The following is a 23,256-nucleotide window of genomic DNA, read 5'->3' as shown; positions in this document are numbered from 1 at the left end:
ATTAAAAAAAAGTCATATTGTTTATTCTAAATAGTATGATGTCTCCATTTACTTTGATATGTACAATACATGGAGGACTACCAGTCTAAATCCAGGTATGTTGCAATGTAATCTTTTTGACCCCATAACTAAAATCCTAGGTGCTTATTATAAAGAAGGTTTTCCATCAAACATACATTTTATTCCTTCATACAAATATTAATATGTACTCATTCGGTAGATATAATCAATATGAGGTCCATTTGTCAGGTTAGGGTGCTAAAACACGAGATAGAAAAGCTTCTGGTCCTCTGGGAACTGGACTGGCAGACTGTATACAATCATCGTTGTGGTGTGGACCAAGTTCAAGCAAAGGAGTGTGAAAATGACTTGAAAGAAACAGAGGTACAGTTTATGAATTTAACCCATTCCCGTCGCAGCCATTTTCCATTTTTTCCTTCCCGCATTCCAAGAGCCATAACTTTTCTATTTTTCCATCGACATAGAGCTACGGATGTAGCCATCTTTATCTTGACTGATAGCTTGCTGCAGCGTGATATCACATAACAAAAGCCATTGAAAAGTCATTGAAAAAGTCAAGATAAAGGATCTTTCCACTGTGTATTTAATGCGTTAAAAGTCACCTGTATGAGGGTTGGTTTCTTTGTGCGGCAAGTTGCCGTTTTTAATAGCACCATTTATATGTACCATATAAAGTACTATGAAACGGATTCCTCTATTGGGTTTTTTTGTCGATTGAGCGGTGAGCAGTTTTTTTTATCGGTACCATTATGAGGTAAAGGTGACTTTTTGATCACTTTTTATTCCATTTTTTTGCAGGAGATAAGGTGACCAAAAAAACAGCAATTCCGTTTGTTTTTGCTTTTTTTTTTGCTCCCTCTCTCCCCCACCGACACCCGGCGATACGATCGCCGAGTGTCAGTGTCTCCAATGACAGCCGGGGGCCTAATAAAGGCCCCCAGGTCTGCCTGTAATGAATGCCTGCTAGATCATGCCGGAGGCATGACCTAGCAGATGCCTGTCCGTTTTAAACGGACAGGCATAATACACTGCAATACAGAAGTATTGCAGTGTATTATAATAGCGATCGCAGAATCGCATATTAAAGTCCCCTAGTGGGACTAGTAAAAAAAAAAGTTTAATAAAGTTAATTAAAAAAAAATGTTACAAAAAAATGAAAAACCCACTTTTTCCCCTTACAAACTGCTTTAGTATTAAAAAAACAAAATAAAGTAAAAAAGTTACACATATTTGGTATCGCCGCGTCCGTAACGACCCCGACTATAAATCTATTACATTATTTAACCCGCACGGTGAACGCCGTAAAAAATGAAATAAAAAACGACAGAAAAATTGCTGTTTTCTGTGAATCCTGACTTTAAAAAAATGTGATTAAAAAGTGATCAAAAGGTCGCATCTACTCCAAAATTGTACCAATAAAAACTACAAGTCGTCCCGCAAAAAAAAAGCCCTCATACAACCGCATCGGCGAAAAAATAAAAACGTTACGGCTCTTTAAATATGGAGACACAAAAACAAATAATTTAGAAAAAAAAGTGTTTTCACTGTGTAAAAGTAGTAAAACATACAAAAACTATACAAATTTGGTATCGTTGCAATCGAACCAACCCGCTGAATAAAGTTATTGTGTTATTTATACCACACGGTAAACGGCGTAGATTTAGGACGCAAAAAAGAGTGGCGAAATTTCAGATTTTTTTCTATTCCCCCCCCAAAAAAAGTTAATAAAAGTTAATCAATAAATAATATGTACCTCAAAATGGTGCTATTAAAAAGTACAACTTGTCCCGCAAAAAACAAGACCTTATACAGCTATGTCGACGCAAAAATAAAAGAGTTATAGCTCTTGGAATGCGACGATTGAAAAACGTAAAAAATAGCTTGGTCATTAAGGTCTAAATTAGGCTGGTTATTAAGGGGTTAACATTACTTTATGGGAATATGGGGAAATGGTTTTCATAATATTTTTGTATATAAATAATACTTTTTTATCTCTTTTTTTTTGTTTTAGTCCTCCTAGGGGTTTGAACAAGAGATCATTTGACCGCTGGTACCATACACTGCAATACTTATGTATGGTACTTTTAATCGGCTCTTAGTAAGCCCTACCTCTGGCATAGGAGAGATGGCAAACCTGGTGGCCATTAGACCCCGTGGCTGCCTTGACAACGGGGGCTACAGGCTGACGGAGAGTGCCATCCCCTCTTTCCAATGGCATAGATACCACGGTCGCTATTGACTGCGTAATCTAAGTGGTTAAACGGCTGGGATCTGAGTTATCTCTGATCCCGCCTGTTGCAGTGAGCTATCAGCTGTAACATACAGCTAACACCTGTTGAACATGGAGCGGGCTAACTCAATGAGCCTGCTCCATACTCCCCCTCGGCAGCTGTGATATACAGTTATGTCACATGTTGCCAAGGGGTTAATGACAACTAATGATAAAATAAACTTGAGGGGGGGTGACCATGGGATTATTTAGAGAGGACATGTCAGCTCTCTAGACATGTCTGTTTTAGTGAATACTTGTATCACTCGTAAAATCACAATTGTGGAGCATCTGTTCTTAGAACTCTTCGTTGTGCTGTTCCTCTGTTATTCCTCCTTGAAATTTATAAATAGATGAACAACTGGTCTTACCATTCGTCTTGTCAAATGGGCGTGTTCCCACACAGTCTGATACTGTCAACACTGATTGGACAGTGTCAGGGTATGTTCACACGCAAACTCAAAAACATCTGAAAATACGGGGCTGTTTTCAAGGGAAAACAGCTCCTGATTTTCAGAAGTTTTTTAAGCCACTCGCGATTTTCGCTGCGTTTTTTTACTGCCGTTTTTGGAGCAGTTTTAGATAGAATGTATGAAAATCGGCTCCAAAAACGTCCCAAGAAGTGACCTGCACATCTTTTTCACGGGCGTTTTTTACGCGGCCGTTTTTCAAAACGGCTGCGTAAAAAAAACGGCCTACCGGAACAGAATGACGTTATTCCCATTGAAATGGGCAGATGTGTAGAGGCGTTCTGCTTCGGTTTCTTCGGCCGTTCATGGCCCGAAAAAACGGCAGAAAATAGCCCATGTGAACATACCCTCAGACTGTGTAGAGACACACCCTCAACTAGTAACACCCAGTTGTCAGTTTATTCATAAATATGTAAAAGGAATAACAGAGGAACGGCACAACGCAGCGTTCTAAGAAAAGAAGTTTCAGACTTTCTATATTATATTGAATTCAAGTATTTACTAAACCCGACATGTCAAGAGATGAAAGATCCATTATAAAGTCACTGCTATAAATTTATGACCTGCTTAAAAAAAATGACAGCTGACATTTTGGTTCTTTAGAAAAAACACAAATTTTTACACCACGTTTGATAAATAGACCCAGTTATTATACCTGAAATATTATTTTCAGTCCCCAACAGCAGATTACTTTACCAAACAAATAATTATTATTTTTTTAATTTAATAGTTAATCTACATTTAAATGTATTTTTTTACTGGCTTTTTAGATATATGCGGCATATTTTATGAACACTATGGCCCGAATTCAGATTGTATATCTCGTCCGTGTGACAAACGTTTTTTTAACGGCCATCACGCGGACGCGTGTATTTCAATGGGGCTGTTCACATGGCAGTTGATTTAACAGACCGTTAAAGCAGACCGTGTGAAGGGCCTGTGAAAAAATAGGACATGTCCTTTTTTCATCCGTTTTCACGGATCCCTCAATAGACTCAAGTCTATGGGGGATCCATGAAAACGGGTCCCACCAGTGTGTGACACGGACGTGAAAAATGTTTTTCACGTCCGAGTTTGCACTGGTTTGTGTGAATCTGGCCTAAGATAATATTTTATGTGGTGTCTGTGGTTTGCAAATTAGGAAAACGAAATTTATTTGTACTACACAACACCAAGTAGCCAAGGCTGATCCTGCTTAAGCTCCTCAGCACGCTCCGTTTCTCTAGTTTTTACTTGAATTTGTCTGATAGTTGCTAGGTTACATTAGAAGCAGCAGACAAGTCTTGTGCACTGATGAAGACCCACAGAAATTGAAAAAAAAAAAAAAGCATGACCAAATCTAAGGCAAGGGAAAAGGAAAGACTGTTGCTCAGCAGTAATCTACTGCACTTTGTTCTATAATGTCTTATTTTATGTTCCAGGCAGGGAGAGCAATCAGAACCCATTATGGTTGAGTGACAGGAATAAGTATGAAGAGAGACTTTTGCTAAAGTAATGGGAGAGCGCTTCTACTTCTCAAAAAGAATGCAAATCTATCTCTAATAACATGACAATAAAACAAGTAGTAAATGCAACAATGTAGACGCGGAGTTACACAATGAAAAACTGACCTTTTTGCCCATAGCAACCAATCAGAGCTTTCATTTCTTAATTCTTCATGTTAGACAGTTTTCATAATTGAGGCCCAATGATTTTACATTCTTATTTTTTATTTTATTTTATACAGCTTCAAACATTATATAACATACCTCCCAACCGTCCCAGATTCAGGGGGACAGTCCCGGATTCTGGGCGGTGGCCCGCTGTCCCAGGCGGCTGGTGGTATGTCCCGGTTTTAACTGTATCTGCGTCCTCAGGATGCAGATACAGTTGAATCCAATACTGAAGCAGGGAACCGTCAGCCCCCTGCTCCAGCATTCAACTATGGAGTCCAGGGCCAGAGTAGAGAGACCCTGCCCGTTGACTCCTGTCTTTGGAAAGCCCTTGACGTCACTGTCCATATATGTCACTACACTACATATACTGCTACACACTGTCACTGATCAGGGGCTCTTCCTGAAGCGGAATCCCCGGCCAGAGCATTGCCGACGCTCTGGCTGGGAATTCCGCTCCTTGAGAAGCTCCTGGCGTCACTTTCCATATATAGACAGTGACGTCAGTGGCTCCTACTGGGGTGGAATCCCTGGCCACAGAGTGGCTGATTCTCTGGCTGGGGATTCTGCTACTAGAGGTAGCCCCAATGGAGCTATCTTCTGGGGGGTTAGCTCTATTTACAGGCAGGGTGCCGCTATATTCAAGGGGGGTGTGGCAAGATCTACATGGGAACTGTGGCACTATATGGGTACCATCTACATGGGCACTGTGGGCACTGGCACTTTATATGTGAACACATAATATGTGGGCACTGTGGCACTATGTGGGCACAGTGGCACTATCTACATGGGCACTGTGGCACTAGATGGGCATCATCTACATGGGCACTGTGGCACTATGTGGGCACTAGCACTTTATATTTTGGCCCTGGCACTTTATATGCAGGCATGGTGGTGGTATGTGGGCACTGACACCATCTATGTGGGCACTAACTACAGTGGCCACTGTGGCACGATCTACAGGGGCATTGTGGCACTATGGGGCATTATACTGTATGGAGGCAGCTATGGGTGCATTATCCTGTATAGCGCAGCTATGGGGACATTATGCTGTATGGGGACAGCTATGGGGTATTATACTGTATGGGAGCATCTGTGTTGGCTTTATACTGTATGAGTGCATCTACGGGGCATTATACTGTATGGGGCATTATACTGTGCGGGGGAAGCTGTTTGGCATTATACTGTGTGGGGGGAAGCTACTTGGCATTATACTGTGTGGAGGTCCTATGGTAGCATGATACTGTATGGGCTAAACTGTGTGTGTTATTGGCGGGGATTGGGCGGGGTAAGATGCGTGGCTTAAAAGGAAAAAAGTTGTCCCTCTTTGTGATACTTGAAAGTTGGGACGTATGGTATAAGATGAACTCCTTTTCATTTATCAAACAGTCTGTTGTACAGTACGTATGTACATTGCTTGACCAATTACAAGACCCAATCTCTATTCCATCTCCTAGTTTATACATCACATTCTATGGACCTAATTTATGAAAGCCAGGAAAGAACTGGGCCAGATTCACATAGCTTTTCTTTTCTTGTGTTTTTGTGTGTTTTTAATGGCATTTTTTTGTGGCGTTTTTGAATGCATTTCTTAGTGTGGTAAAATATTAAATGCACTACACACAACTGCGTTTTGGTTTGTGGGTTTTTAAGGCAATTTTGTGGTCAGTAAAGTTTTTATTCCAAACGCAGAATGCTTTGGGTATGGCGTCTTTTCAGCCATTTTTCCCATAGGCTTCTCTATACGACTAAAAAATGGCAGAAGAAAAGAATGTACAAAAATAATTGCATTTTCATTTTTTCCTCCCCACCATCCAAAAGCCATGAGTTGTTTTTTTTCGGTTGATAAAGCCGTAAGAGGGCTTGTTATTTGTGGGACGAGTTGTAGCTTTTCACGGCTCCATTTATTGTACAATATAATGTGTTGAGAAACGGAAAAAAATTATTTGTAAGGGGTTTTGTTTTTACGGTTTTCACCGTATGCAAAATGGCATGTTAACTTTATTCTACAGGTCAATACAATTACGGCGATACCAAATTTCTATAGTTTTTTTTATGTTTTTTTTTTTACTTTTAGGCTGGGTTCACACGAGCACATTAACGTCCGTAATGGACGGACGTATTTCGGCCGGAAGTCCCGGACCGAACTCAGTGCAGGGAGCCGGGCTCCTAGCATCATAGTTATGTACGACGCTAGGAGTCCCTGCCTCTCCGTGGAACTACTGTCCCGTACTGAAAACATGATTACAGTGCGGGACAGTTGTCCTGCAGAGAGGCAGGGACTCGGGAGCCCGGCTCCCTGCACTGAGTTCGGTCCAGGACTTCCGGCCAAAATACGTCCGTCTATTACGGACATTAATGTGCTCGTGTGAACCCAGCCTTACAAGGACAAAACTAATTGTTAAAAATAAAATTTGTGTTTTGTCGCCATATTTTGAGAGCCATAACTTTATATTTTTCTGTCGATTAAGCGGTATAAAGGCTTATTTTTTGCGGGGCGAGTTTTAGTTTCTATTGGTACCATTTTGGACTACATGACACTTTTTGATCACTTTTTATTTCATTTTTTGTGGGATATGAAGTGACCAAAAAAACGTGAATTTGGCATTTTTATTTTTTATGACGTTCACCGTGCAGGTGAAATAATGTTATATTGTAATAGTTTGGACTTTTACGAACGCAGTGATATCAATTTTGTTTATTTTTTACATTACTTTAGAGGAAAAACGGGAAAAGGTTTTTTTTAACTTTTAATATATATATATGTTTTTACACTACTAAAAACTTTATTAACCTTTTTTTACACAGTTCATTAGTCCTCCCTAGGGGACTTGAACCAGCAATCGTCAGATCGCTGTTACAATACACTGCAATACTAATGTATTGCAGTATATTGTAATTTTTACAGGCTCCTGTTATGCCGTGGGAGAGGCAGGGCTTAACAGTAGATGAAAAAAGGTCTTGCCTTCATTAGGCCTCTGGATTGGCACAACAACCATCGGCACCCCGCGATCATATCGCAGGGGGGCCGATGAGCTGTCGGAGTGGGGCGCCAACCTCTTTCTAACATCTCAGATGCTGCGAGCATGATTAATCGCGATCGCTTTTCCTGGCCGTTAGTCTCTGATGTCAACTGTAAGGCCCCATGCACACGAACGTGTTTTTGCGGCCGCAATTCCCCCGAAAATCCACGGGAGAATTGCGGCCCCATTCTTTTCTATGGGGCCATGCACACGACCGTAGTTTTTACAGTCCGTGCATGGCCCGGGAACCCACACCGCAGAAAGAACGGGCATGTCCTATTACGGACATCTTCTGCGGTCCGGGCTCATTGAAAACAATGACAGCGGCCATGTGCATGTCGTACGATTTGCGGGCGGCCTGCAGCTGACAGTCCGCTGACAGTCCGCAGCCGCCCGACCCGAAAATCACGGCCGTGCACACGGCTACGGTCGTGTGCATGAGGCCTAATACAAAGCTGACACCCGCAGCATACGGAGCGGGCTCAGTGGGTGAGCATGCTCCATACATCACCCCAACGTGCTATTACGTCGTGGTGCGGGAACAGGTTACATGAAAAACACCTAAAAAAAAAGGCCACTAAAAGGTCTTAGAAAACACATGTAACAGTTTAATAACCCTAGAGTTTTTAGAAGATTTTTTTGATGCACTTTAAATTACCAGAAAAATGTTGTGTGTGAATGAGGCCCTAGAGGTATTGCCCTAGGTAACCAATCAGATCACTTGTTTCATATTCAACTGAAAAAATAAAAGCTGTGACCTGATTGGTTAATAATGGCAAGACCTCCCTATATCTCTATGGGCGGGTTCACACATAGCGGAATTTCACTTAAATTCCGCTGCGGACACTCCGCAGCGTTAATCCGCAGCGGAGCCGTTTCTCCATTGACTTTCACTTTAATTTAGCAGTGTTCGTTTACACGATGCGTACAATTCCGCTGCGGAGCATAGGCTGCGGAGCGGAATTTGGTGTCCGCAGCATGCTCTGTCTGTTGCGGAGCAGTGGCGGACTGGTTGCGGACTCATGGCGGAATTTCTCCATTGACTTCAATGGAGAGTCAAAATTCCGCAATGAAGTCCGCAGATCTTATGTGTGCTGCGGAGCGTATTGTTTTTACTACCATGACATTTCTTCATTCTGGCTGGACCTATGTATTTCTAGGTCTACAGCCAGACTGAGGAAGTCAATGGGGCTCCCGTAATGACGGGAGCGTTGCTAGGAGACGTCTGTAAATAGTCACTGTCCAGGGTGCTGAAAGAGTTACGCGATCGGCAGTAACTGTTTCTGCACCCGGGACAGTGACTACCGATCTCAATATACATGTATCTGTAAAAAAAAATATAAGTTCATACTTACCGAGAACTCCCTGCGTCTGTCTCCAGTCCGGCCTCCCAGGATGACGTTTCAGTGTAAGTGACGGCTGCAGCCAATCACAGGCCAAGCACAGGCTGCAGCGGTCACATGGACTGGAGCGTCATCCAGGGAGGTCGGGCCGGATGCCGAAAGAGGGACGCGTCACCAAGACAACGGGCGGTAAGTATGAATTTCTTTGACTTTCACTAGGGAAAGTGCTGTCCCTTCTCTCTATCCTGCACTGAATAGGGAGAAGAGAAGCACTTTTCCTGCAGTCCGCAGCGGCCAGTCCGCATCAATTTTCTGCACATTTTGTGCAGATCCGCTGCAGAATCTGCAACGCAGATTCTGTGCGGCATTGATGCGGACAGTTGCGGAGGAATTCCGCCATGTGTGGTCATGCCCTATTAGTTTTGTCATGAACCAGAATTTATTTTAAAATACTGCTCTAAAAAAATGGTCTAAAATAGTCTTTTCATTTTGAGAGTAGCGTATAATGTACCTTCCTGACCGACATGTTACAGTTCTCGAGTGGGGGATTCATCTTTCCTCATTCACCACCACTCAAACAATATGAATTGCTTACAATTAACTTTTTATCACTAGTTAAAGAAATTGTACATGATTAGAAAAACATGACTGCTTTCTTTCATAAACAGCACCTCACCTGTCTGTGGGTTTTGTGGTACTGCAGCTAAGCAACATTTAATTAAATGGGGCTGAGCTGCAATTCCACACACAACCTTCAAAAAGGTTTGGCACTGTTTATGGTAGAAAGCTGCCATGTTTTTCTAATTCTGTACAACGCCTTCACCCTGGGAGCATTTTGTATTTGCTGCCCCTTATAGTATGGATCTATAACATTGCAAAGTAATAATATACACAGATCCATTAATAAAGGTGACATCTGTTAGGAGACATTGGTCATCACTACTGTAGGATAATCAATAATCACACTCATTTACGGACATGCTGGTTTTTTTTTTGTTTTTTTTTAAATTAGTAACTGTACAGGACCTAGCAGGACCTGGATTGTCAAATGTTATGGATCTGGGATGGCCGTAGATGTACATAAAACTTAAATGGGTATTTCCAAAATCATAAAATATCACCTGTGGACAGGTGATTATTTTATGATTGCTGGGAATCCCACCTCTGGGACACCCACCGATCGCAAGACCAGGGGTTCTGAATGCCCAGATCCTCCTCGCTGCAGTGAGAAGGAGCTTGAATGGAGCTACGATCTAGCATACGCTCACTGCTACATTCACTGTCTATGAGAATGACGGAAACAGCCGAGTACAGCGGTTATTTCCATAAACACTCTATTCAATGTCCTCCTCACTGTGGTCGAGCAGTGACCGGAACCCTCATTTTCACGATCGTTGGTGGTCCCATTGGTGGTACCCTAAGCGATAATTTATGATTTTGGGAATACCCCTTTAACGAAGGCCTCGTTTACACGAGTGTGATATATGTGCGTGCGACGCGCGTGCTTTTCACGCGTGTCGTATGCACCTATATTAGTCTATGGGGGCATGCAGACAGTCCATGAGTTTTGCTCAGCGTGAGTCCGCTGAAAAAAACTCACGACATGTCCTATCTTTGTGCGCTGTTCGCGCATCACGCACCCATTGAAGTCAATGGGTGCGTGAAAACCACGCATGCCGCACGGAAGCACTTCCATGCGAACTGCGTGATTTGTGCAACAGCTGTCAAACTCTGAATGTAAACAGAAAAGCACCACGTGCTTTTCTGTTTACAAACATCCAAACGGAGTGTCATAATGATGGCGGCTGCGAGAAAATCTCGCAGCCGCGCATCATACGCTGATGACACACGGAGCTGTTAAGTGCCTTTTGCGCACTTAAGGCTGAAGTCAGACCAACATACTGTAAGATGCACAATTGTTTGTTTGTTCTCAGTCCCCTGCTTCTGGGTTAGTGGCTTTACATATTATCTTACAGTTCTGTAATGGACTGTCACTAAGAAGATAGATAGATAGATGATAGATAGATAGATAGATAGATAGATAGATAGATAGATAGATAGATAGATAGATAGATAGATAGATAGATAGATAGATAGATAGATAGATAGATAGATAGATAGATAGATAGATAGTCTTACCTTGAGTATTTCATTGAACTCAGGATTAGTTGTGTTGTTCTTTATTTTTGTCTTCCGTTTGCTTTGACGTGACTTGTCAGGTAGGAGATATGCCTTCACATACCTAAAAACATGAAATTGGAAATATAGTAATGTTATGGGGGCATTATGCTGTATGGTGGCAGCTTTGGGGGCATTAAGCTCTATTGGGGCAGCTATAGGGCATTCTATTGAATGGGGCAGCTATGGGGGCATTATACTGTATGGGGGCATTATACTGTATGGGGCAGCTATATGGGCATTATGTTGTATGGGGGAGCTATAGGAGCATTATGCTGTATGGGAGCAGCTATAGGGGCATTGTGCTGTATGTTGGAATTTGATTGAGCATCATACTGCATGGGGGCATCTGTGTGGGCATTATACTGCATGGGAGAATCTGCTTGGGCTTTATACTGTATGGGTCCAGCTATGGGGCATTATACTGTATGGTGGCAGCTATAGGGGCATTATACTGTGTGGGGGCAGCTAGAGGGCATTATACTGTGTTGCTATGCGTGCCACATCGGTTGTCCATCTTTGTGATACTTGAAAGTTGGGAGATATGGAGGAATCCCTGGCCATAGCATTGCCGACGCTCTTCCCGTGGATTCCGCCCCTGGAGAAGCCCCTGACATCACTATCCATATATGCACAGTGACGTCAGGGGCTCTATCTACAGGTGAAGTGTGTGTGTGCGTGGTGGGACGCCAAACTGAATCTTGACCCGGGTGCTGGAGAACCAAGCTACGCCACTGCTTTTAGGTGGCCATAGAGATAATTATTGTTATGTCGATGGGACTAAGATGATAGGTGTCACTGTAAAAACAATGATCAAAGAATATAATTAGCTACTAGATGTGAAAAAAAATGATATTTGAGACATTCTGAACATCAGTCCAATTATTGGAGATATTTTTACATGGGGGAAAAACCACCACAAATTTTGCTAGCTTTAGGCTGGGTTTGCATATAAGGGGGGAATTTAAGATTGGTGTTCTCTGGCGTCCCTGCTGTAGATTTGCAACATATTTACGCCAGCTTCTTAGGTAAATTATGACAAATTTGTTGGCGTGCAAGTGGCCTTGTCCCCCGCTGTTAAGCTGCGCCCAATTTTAGAAAAGAGTTGTGAGCTGCGGAACCGCATAAAATTCTCAATTTAACTCCGGACAGAACTTTATTTTTAATTTTTATTTTCATCTCTGCATTCCAAAAGCTATAACTTTATCTGAAATCTGGCGTAAAAAAGTCACAAATGCAAGAAGATTTTGATGTATTTACGCCACCCATAGAAATGGGTGGGTCTAAGCAAAATGGGTGTGGCCTGTGAAGGCTCATAAAATTTACACTAGAAACTGTCTTAAATTATAGTGGTAATCTAGAGATGCGAGATGCGCTAAATTTAATAAGAAGTGTGCACCTCTTATTAAATAAGGCTAGCTTACTTTACATTAGGACTGTCGTATGAGATGCCAGTCTTAATAAATGTCTCCCAGTGTATAAGAAAAACTAAAAGTTTTCTGTAAACTTTGCCTTTTTAAAAAAAAAATGTTTTCGTTTCTCTAGGTCACCAGACCATGCAATCTTTTGATCGCTCAGATAATACACTGCCAACAGCAACCCATTAACAACCCATTAACCTGTGATCGCATTATGGGCTGGCGCTGATGGGCTTAAAGGGGGAACCCCCTCTCTCTGTAAAACCACTTAGGTGCCACGGTCAGAAATGACTGCGGCATCTGAGGGGATTAAACAGCCAGGACCGGATGACATCTGTCATCTGATGCAGATAGCGCTGGCACAGCTCCTGAGTAATAGTATACCGTGGAGCTGGTACTTCCTGCTCCTCTTGATGTACTATTGCGGTGTAGAAGGGGGTTAATGTGTGTATATGAACAACAAATCTTTCGAATCGACCAGAAAATATATCTGACCCGCTTAAAAAAAATGTTGTGTCCTTAGCCTCTGCAAAATACTGAAGATACATGGCTCATTGAATCTTGTGCTGAAAATAATTAACTGCACCAAATGCTTTTTCAGATGCACAGATTTCTATACAAAAAAAAAATATTTGTATCTGAAATATTGCAAATAATATAGAGATAAAAATTGTCTTACGGGTCTGTTTTGTTCTTCTTCTCATCGGCCACTGCTAGGTTTTTACAGCTCTTCACCAGAACGTTCAAAGCTCCTGTTTTATAGCTGTAATTAAGATTCAGTATGATTTCCCCTGTGACTTTGACATTATCATAGTCCCAAATTTCACTGTAGGCACTTGTCATGCTATTAAGACTTGTCTGAAAATAAAAAAAATACAGAGAAAGAAAATATAAAGTAGCTCTTTATTTAGTCTGGGTCTTTGGATGGCACAAAGTGCACTGTAGTGTGACAAGAGAAAGTCGTTTTCTAGTTAATATGTACATAGAATGAGCAAAAATATATTTAAACCTGGTTCTACATTTGCCAGCAAGCCATGATAATTGGTTATTCTAAAGAGCGGAAAACATGTTGGTCAATGGAAGCTCATAAGTGAGGGAGTACATACCAAAGAGGTATCTGTATGTGATTCAATGGATTGTGCAATCCTCCAAAGGACTCACCTGCTCCGCAATCCGATAAATGATGTCTAACAATTGAAGGGACCAGAGGATAATGCAGCTCTACCCACAAAAAAAGGGAAGGTTTTTTTTCCCCCCACACATTATAGTAAAGTGGTAAAGTGGATATTTAGAAAATAGCAAAAGATATACAACAGCAATAACATACTTGCCATTAGTTCCATTTTTTGCAGGGTATAGTCCTGTGAACTAGATCACAAAAGGGTAGGAGTTTATGGGGGGCAGAGTTTAAAACGTGGGTAAACATGTAATAATAGAAGAAATATCTAGATTAAGCAGAGGAAGTCGGACTAAGTAGAGGGAAGTCGGACTTTGATGCATGTGGAAGCTTTAATAAGTACAGTCCCTTTCTTCTTCTATCTGGTTTGTCCCATATATTATTATTTTCCACACTGATTTTTTTATTAGATTAAATTAATGGGAAAGTTTAAAATCAACAAATGTGGGCGCTCACCTGTGTCTGACATTACTACTCAACCCTATTGGGAGTGGCTGGGCAAGCATCTGGCAAGAAGTGGGGAGTCGGAGCCCCTCATGTTCAGTAATGGTAGATTCCCAGAGGACAGTCTCCCATCTATGATACTTTTATCACCTGCTTTAATCGACAGGCTGGGTTCACACTGAGTTTTTTTACAATGTTTTTAGCGCAGAAACGGCGCCGCAAAACTCGCCAAAAAACGGCCGAAAATGCCTCCCATTGATTTCAATGAGAGGCGGGATGGTTTTCTCACGCGAGCGGTAAAACCGGCTCGCGGGAAAAAGAAGGGACATGCCCTATCTTTGCGCGATTACGCCTCTGACCTCCCATTGACATCAATGGGAGGCAGAGAAAGCGTATTTCATGGTGTTTTATGTCCGCGGTGCTCAATAGCCGCGGGCGAAAAACGCAGCGAAAATCGGCATGCAGGGAGAGGAAAATCTGCCTCAAACTTCCAAACAGAATTTTGAAGCAGATTTTCCGCCTGCAAAAAACTCAGTGTGAACCCAGCCTTAGGGGGGATTCACACGAGCGTGTATTCGGTCCGTGCGGGCCGCGTGGTTTTCACGCGGCACGCATGGACCAATACAAGTCTATGGGGCAGTACAGACAGTCCGTGCTTTTTGCGCAGCGTTTGTCTGCTGCGCAAAATGCGCGACAGGTTCAATAACTCTGCGTATTTCGCGCATCACGCACCCATTGAAGTCAATGGGTGCGTGAAAATCACGCGCACCACACGGAAGCACTTCCGTGGGACGAGCGTGATTCGCGCAACAGCAGTGAAAAGGATGAATGAAAACCGAAAAGCACCACGTGCTTTTCTGTTTCCGAACATCCAAACGGAGTGTCTTTGCGTACCGAACTTCACCGGGTTCGGCCAAACTCGTTTTGGCCGATCCCGGCAAAAAAATTATCGGTACGCGACGTCAGGAGATAGTCACTGTCAATGGTGCTGAAAGAGTTAAACTGTTTCAGCACCATGGACAGTGACTTGCGATCCCAAAATACATTAACCTGTAAAAAAAACCCGAAGTTCTAACTTACCGATTACTCCTGTCTCCTTCCTGCAGTCCGACCTCCCGGGATGACACTTCAGTTCAAGTGACAGCTCCAGCCAATCACAGGCCAAGCACAGGCTGCAGCCAATCACAGGCTGCAGCGGTCACTTGGACTGCTGCGTCATCCAGGGAGGTGGGGCCCGATGTCAAGAGAGGCGCGTCACCAAGGACGCGTCACCAAGGACGCGTCACCAAGGCAACGGCCGGGAAGTTCTCGGTAAGTAGGAACTTTATCTTTTTTTTGTACAGGTTTTTCGCTGTTGTGTTCGGCATTCACTGTCGAGGGTGCTGAAAGATTTAGCTCTTTCAGCACCTTGGACAGTGACGGGCGTTGACAAGCCTCATCTCTATGATGCCGGCTGCGCGAAAATCACGCAGCCGCGCATCAGACACGCATGACACACGCAGCTGTCAAAATGTTTTTTGCGCTCGCAAAACGCTGCGTTGTTTGCGCGCGCAAAAACGCAATGTTCTTGTGAATCTCCCCTTAAGGCTTGTGAGTCTTGACCAATGCCAACAGTTGGCACGGCTCACACATGCTGATGGCTTATATGAACTCTAGCACAGGGCAGAGGGGAAGAGAAGTCATGTGTGAAGAATTTATGATGGTGGAGGAAGTGCAATATGTAACTAAGACTGTATTCACAATGCCGCAAGAAGCTTGGGGCCTCTGTTGACATCCCATCAAATTTGACAGGAACAATAGTACTCCATGCAATGTTATTCTTCCTCTAAAATTGATAGTAACCCCACTGGAACCCGACAGAGCCCATTGTAGGTCATTAGGGTCAGTTGGACCCCAGTGGTATCCATTGCACTACCGATCTTGCAGAGGGTTGTGGCTTTCTTTAAGAACAGAAGCCATAACACAAATGTGAACATAGCCTACACTATAATATAGCACTGGGGCATCTAATACAACGCATGCAAATTTGCGTCAGCATTCTCCTTGCGCCATATACGTCTGTCCTTAGTTCTCTAGTGGATCACCTAACTCAGCCTAAATTGGAGTATGGGATCAACTTTGTTTTTACATGCATTATTTTAAAAGGTGGTATATTAGTGTAATAAAATTGCTTAGCTACTGAAGATTCGTTTTAATAAAAAAGCTACAGAACAAGTACGTACTATTTTTTAAAAGAACCCTTACAGTTTCGTGGGTTAGCACCCTACAAGCCCATCACGACAGCAAAACTGCATTAAAGGTTTGTATGAGGGTATGTTCACACGCTTAACCAAAAACGTCTGAAAATACGGAGCTGTTTTCAAGCTGTTTTTTACAGACGTTTTTGGAGCTGTTTTTCTATAAAGTCAATGAAAAACGTCTCAAGAAGTGACATGCACTTCTTTTTCGCTGGCGTTTTTTAACGCGGCCATTTTTCAAAACGGCCGCGTAAAAAAACGGCCCATCGGAACAGAACGCCGTTTTTCCCATTGAAATCAATGGGCAGATGTTTGGAGTCGTTCTGCTTACGATTTTTCGGCCGTTTACGGCCCGAAAAATGACCGAAAATAAACCGTGTGAACATACCCTGAGAGTCACTCTATTAGGGGGTTATGGTTCTCCTCTGTCTTGCAATATTCTAATAGTAAATGTCATTTTACTCATGTTAGACACCAATTTACTTTTATTATCTTTCTTAACACTTATTGAGTGAAAGTGTCATAATCAATAATTATTGAATGTCACAAATACATATGCTGTGTAAGCCTTTCGATTTGTCTTGTATCTAAGGTCCTACATCATCTATTCTATTTCAAATGGAATCTTGAATCCTATCCATAAACTCCAAAGTACCTGACAAGGGATTGCAGGTAACAGCCTTTGAATTATTTGATATTGATTTTTTTTTTCTTACAAAGTCTTCACAGTAGCTGAGCAACCTATTGCGCCATTTAAAAGGAGATATAAAAGAGCTGTAAACCTAAATCACAGCTCCAGAGGAAAATTGCTTGAATGTCATTAAAAACAAAGGGATTACAGAGACTTTTCATAGAAAAGTTATGCAATTTTACTTAAGGACTTTGGGGTTCAATATTTGGGTCGGTGCTTTATCTATTTGATCATAAAAGTAAAATTAAAGTCTGGCGACCCCAATGTGCAACCCGCTCCCTGCAGTTCTGGCTGCTAAGTAACATCTGAAATAAACAGCAAAAAAACATGAGAAACTGCTCATGGCAATTTTCTATCTTAAAGAGGTTCTGTACATGTAAATTGTAGCTCTATAGATTTTAAACTGAAAAATATAGTATTAAGCGCCGTGCAAAAATGTAAATACTAGGCTTGTTCTGGGGTCCCTGTGGTAGCAAACGCTCCTGTGTTTGGGCATCCTGCCATGTGACCTCCAATCTTATATACAGCTTTTGTATGTGTGAAGGTTAACATATTCCCCAACCATTCGAGTTTTTGCTGGAATGTCGCACAAAATGGACCTCAAAGGTGCGGGTTTATGCAAATGCCAACCAAAGTGGGTATTACTGGTAGCAGGGGCGGATTATAATGAGGGCAATCTGGGCAAGTGCCCGGAGCCCGAGGCTGGAAGGGGGTCCAGTTCGCCTCAGTTCTCCCATACCGTCTGTTAAAATTACAGCCGGTTCAGAGAACCGTAGTGAAACGGGACCTCTCACCCAATTGTATCCGCATCCTTAGGACATTGTAACTGGCGCTATCTACAGGGGACATTATCTACAGAGGCATTCTAACAGACGCCACCTATAGGGGGCATTGTGACTGGCGCTATCTACAAGGGGCATTGTGACTGGCCACATGTACAAGGGGCATTATCTGCAAAGTGCATTGTAACTGGCACTATCTACAGGGGGCAATATCTACAGAGTGCATTGTAACTGGCACTATCTACAGGGGGCATTGTGAATGGTGCTATCTACAGGGGGCATTGTTAGTATGTAGTGTTTTACTTTACAGTGTTTGACACAATTTAATTCATGGGCACAGTGTATAATACTATTATTTTCAGGGGCACAGTGTATAGTACTATTATATTCAGGGGCGGAGTGTATGATAGTATTATATTCAGGGGCACAGTGTATAGTACTATTATATTATGGGGCACAGTGTATAGTACTATTATATTCAGGGGTACTGTGTATAGTAGATATATTACTATCTCACTGATAACCAAGGTTTTCGTTCCGTTAAATTGTAAAAATGACTGCCTGATTTGAACGATTAAAATAAATTTATTATGATATTCTTAAAAATGGGCCCTTAGAGCCAAATTAACAGGCTCAATCATTAGGTCAGCTATTATATATATATGCTGAATCCCAACGATTGACTGGTAATAGCGCCGTACCACGCTACACCTTGACCAGTATTGTATTGTACGTGGCTTTAAGAGCTTTAAGAGCCGGACGAGCGCAACATAGCGCAAGGTGTAGCGTGGTACGGCGCTATTACCAGTCAATCGTTGGGATTCAGCATATATATATAATAGCTGACCTAATGATTGAGCCTGTTAATTTGGCTCTAAGGGCCCATTTTTAAGAATATCATAATAAATTTATTTTAATCGTTCAAATCAGGCAGTCATTTGTACTGTGTATAGTACTATTGTATTCAGGAGTACAGTGTATAGTACTATTATATTATGGGGCACAGTGTATAGTACTATTATATTATGGGGTACAGTGTATAGTACTATTATATTCAGGTGTACAGTGTATAGTGCTATTATATTCAGGAGCACAGTGTCTGGTAGAGTTTATATATACTGAGCTTGGTTCTGGAGTTATATATATGTACTGAGCTTTTTTCTGGTGCTGTATATATGTACTGAGCTTTGTTCTGGTGTTGTATATATGTACTGAGCTTGGTTCTGGTGCTGTATTTATGTACTGAGCTTGGTTCTGGTGCTGTATATATGTACTGAGCTTGGTTCTGGTGCTGTATATGTGTACTGAGCTTTGTTCTGGGGCTGTATATATGTACTGAGCTTGGTTCTGGGTCTGTATATTTGTACTGAGCTTGGTTCTGGGGCTGTATATATTTACCTTCTCTCAAGATAAAAGTAGATGTTAAGAGAAGGTAAATATATATATACAGTAAAAACTAAACCCAAAAAAACATGGAGGAATCTCAGTTTTTTCCAATTCACCCATTATATGGCACTTTAAATGGTGCCAATAAAAACTACAACTCCTCCCGCAAAAACATAATCCTTCACACACCACTCCATTGACACAAAAATAAAAAAGTTATAAAGCTCCTGACCACTTTAGTGTCTCAAATATTCTGCTTTTTCTCTTCTGTATGGATCATTCTGCTTTTACAGCTAATTCAAAACCGTGCCAGATCTGTGTCCGCCTAAACAGAAATCTGCAAATATATATGGTACAGCGTCTTCAAAGTTATGTCTTCAGAGTTTGGGGGGGAGCCCAGACTTGAAAAAGTGCCCGGGGGCCCATGGTACCCTTAATCCGCCCCTGACTAGGAGGTTTTGGGGGTGCACCTTGGCAGATTGGTGCGTAACTAAAAAAAAGTCCCGCAAATGTAGATTCAAATGATCGGAGGAATGGGTTATAAAACAGGAAGACTATGTCGAGTTAGTCTGTTAATGCAGCCATGGCAACCCCAGAGCAAGGATGCACTTCACATTTCTGCAGCAGTTAAAAGATCAGGAGAGGAAAAAGAAACAAGAAACATTAGAATGTTTCGCTATTTTAAATACATTTTTAATACAATTACTACATTTGTTACATGTATAGAATCCCTTTAAAAGTGTACTATAGTTTAAATATTTGAAACGGAGGATGTGCTTCTAAGTACTAATATGCTCTTGGGGACCTTGTTGCAGAGAGGAGGTCATTGACAATTGCCGCAGTATATTGAAACAAGCAATGCCTCCCACCATCTACATCTGTGGTCCCAGAGCCAAGAGATCAAATATTGGCTGGGAAAGTTGTTGTCGCTTCCTTCCACAATAAAGCAGTCGGGTATAAAAAATAAAAAAAAGTCATACTAGCTTGGGTGGAAGACCTGTCTAGACTAGACGTTTAAAATGTAGCCACTTCAAAGCATTATATTCCCGAATATTGTGATAGTGGAAAATACATTTAGGGGTATTCTTTTCATCACCCTTTTGCTACATTTATATATGGATGATGTAGAAATTAATATCAATATTTGTTGTTGTTAATATAATTTTTGTAAAGAGCCCTTAATTCCAGGGCACTGTACATAATACAGAAGGGTTTAAATACATCACATGAGACAATAAAAACAACAAGTACAATAAACATGATCTTAATGAATGACAGACTAATGCAGAAGAGAAGACCCTGCCTTCGGGGGCTTACAATCTACGAGAGAAGGAGACAGTACGTGAGGGTAACAACGTATAAATATAAATATAAATGGGATTTTTCTAAAATAATAGACTATAACTGTGGGCTACTCTGTGTGTTGTTCTGTGGTTTATGTAAGTACTATAGAGTAACGGTGCTGATATTCTTGCTATATAAGCCATACTTAATGAAGTTGTTTGTTCCACTCCTCAGCTTTACAGGATCTGCCATACCACTCTAGTAGTGTACTCTCCAGGGAACCATAAATAACATGACTATGCATTAACATTGACTTCCATTACCTTAGACAAAAGTGTGTCACACCACGCTTAAGGCCTGTCAACCTAATTTGTTATTGATTGCAGAAATGTGTCAGGGCATGAAACAGCAAGTAACACTCTATAATACCTACTAAACCCTAACTGTAGCTGCCCATCTTTTTCTAAAATCATTCTATTTGATGGATAATAAAAAAAAAACATAATATTTTTTAAGCAGGTCTTTAACATGGCCAGAAACCGGTATATGTCCTGATATTATGTCAATAATAACACATACATACACACAGATAACTAGTTATTAATGCAAATATTATTATTAGTTGTTCAATGTTTACTCTTTGCCACATGGTAAAGTCTTGGTTAAGCCCCGTTCACATTTGCATCGGAGGCTCCATTCCAGATTCCGTCTCATTTAATTAAAAAATAGTGCAGCGCGCAGTACTATTTTTTTCCAGAAAAACGATGGACACCACCACAGAACCTATTAAAAGGCAAGGGGGTCCGCCATTGGTGTCCGTCGAGTGAGAGATCTTTAACTCCTATGATGGAGCAGAACAATGGAATTGGTAAATACAGATGTAAACAGAGTACATGGATTTCTGCAAGCCCGATTTAGGAAGGTGACTCAAAAATTGTCTGCGCTCTGACTGTAGAATTTATTTTAATCAACTTTCAGAAAAACAAGTACCTCATTTTTCGACATAATCTTCGTGCTTTTCAGTACACTTTGTCCATCTGTCAACAAGCTTTTGTATTCCCACATTAAAAAATGTTTAGGCTGAGCTGTGAGCCACGAATGCACCGCTGTCTTCACCTCTTCATCAGATGTGAATCTTTGTCCTCGTAGGGCTTCTTTCAGGGGATTAAACAGGTGATAGTCCATCCATTAGAATCAGTTCACATTGACGCTCAATATTGTTATCAGTCGTGGACGGGCGTCTGGCTCCTTCTTCATGGCTGACACTTGTGCGACCTTCCTTGAACTTCTCTATCCATTCATACACACTTCTTCACGACAAAACACTCTCACCTTACTGTGCACAAAGTCTTCGATAAATATCGGCACCAGACACACCCTCAGACCACAAAAAACAAATCACTGCACGCTGCTCTTCTTTCGTGGAAATCACAAGTGGGGCAGCCATTATTTCTCACACCGCCGTCATGAATAAACAGACGTAACACGTTCAAACCTGCACAGCAGTGACTGGGGAGACAGCAACCTCGTACGGAAAGCACTGATAAGACAGTATGACCAACAGAAGTTTTAATATAACCGAAGTGCGGATAATTTTTTACCCGCCCTCATATGTATGTATGTATGTATGTATATCCAGTATATACATATATATATATATATATATATATATATATATATATATATATATATACATACACACACACAGTTTTTAAACTCTCACAAAGGACAAAAAAAATTAAAAGATTAAAGGAAAACATGGAAATAGGCATTGAGTAAGAACTCACAGTATCGGCATCAGCATCAGGGACACTTAAGTGGGTCCACTTCCTGTCCGAGACTTGCTGGGCATTCTTATAGAAAGAAGAAGAGCAGAAAGCAGCAAAGATAATAGAATTAGAAACATAAACACCAAGAGAAAGCCAAGAAAATAATGGACTGCCAGAATGAGATGCACCGCAGCATAAAGTAAATGTATAACGTAAAGTAATTAAAAATGCTATATATTGTTAATTACAGACATGGTGTTTTTATTTATCAGTGCCTAAATAATCATTGTATGGTCTCCACCAACTTCTATAAACCAACAAATAACCTCTACAAAGTACAAATTTCAATATGAAGTAATTTTTCCAAAAAGTAAACCAACATTCAGAAAACAGGTGGGTAAAAATAAGTACACCCTATAGTTCAGTAACATGTAGAATGACCTTTAGCACATTACAACACATTACATCGTTTTAGAGAAATCTTGGCCCATTTTTCTACAACATTGCTTCAGTTCATTGATGTTCGAAGGCATTCATTTATTCAAAGCTCTCTAAATATCCCAATCGGGCTGAGGTCTGGCCATTCCAACACCTTTAGGGGTAAAGTATTGAACATTTGAAATTTTCGCCTCAATTGCTTTTTGTTATGTAACTATCAGGGAGTGTTCAGCCATAGATAGTAATTGTCATTTACCAGTCCTGTTCTTAATATATTAATTTCACCACTTCAGTCTTTCCCTACACCAGTGTTCCCCCACTGGCTCTCCAGCTGTGGCAAACTACAACGTCCAGCATGCCTGAATAGCCGCAGGCTGATTAAAGTTGTAGCTGGAAACCCACATCTTGGAGAGCACTTTCCTACAAATTTCATTGTAATTTTTTTTCATTATGTTGGTTGACAGCATGGAGCAGCATTTAAAGAGAGACTTGCTACATGTAGGAGTTGATACCCCTTGGTCCCCTGTCGAGATACAGTGTGGTTACTTAGTACAGAATAGAAGGGTTGGTAGTACAGATTGGCTTACAGTTCTAGACCCTGGTCCACGTTTAATGCTGCAGGTAGGTAGAAGAGGAGAAAACCTCCATGCCAGAGGGTTTCATTCATTTTGACA

At 41.4% G+C, this 23,256-nt stretch overlaps 1 protein-coding gene across 3 annotated transcripts in view; it reads right to left on the bottom strand.

The window, feature by feature from the left end:
- SYTL5 (synaptotagmin like 5) overlaps positions 1–23,256 on the bottom strand; it is a 206,392-nt gene that overhangs the window by 36,723 nt on the left and 146,413 nt on the right. For all 3 annotated transcript variants that reach the window (XM_075853948.1, XM_075853946.1, XM_075853947.1), the window contains exons 13-15: positions 22,163–22,228; positions 13,054–13,232; positions 10,918–11,020 (exon numbers count right to left, since the gene is read on the bottom strand). In XM_075853948.1, coding sequence (XP_075710063.1) covers positions 10,918–11,020; positions 13,054–13,232; positions 22,163–22,228 — 348 coding nt within the window. The remainder of the gene's footprint in view (positions 1–10,917; positions 11,021–13,053; positions 13,233–22,162; positions 22,229–23,256) is intronic.

Source organism: Rhinoderma darwinii, chromosome 2, assembly GCF_050947455.1.
Source record: "Rhinoderma darwinii isolate aRhiDar2 chromosome 2, aRhiDar2.hap1, whole genome shotgun sequence".
Classification (NCBI taxonomy): Eukaryota; Metazoa; Chordata; class Amphibia; order Anura; family Rhinodermatidae; genus Rhinoderma; species Rhinoderma darwinii.
The sequence above is the reverse complement of the archived record's forward strand: the minus strand, read 5'-3'. Positions and strand labels throughout refer to the sequence as shown.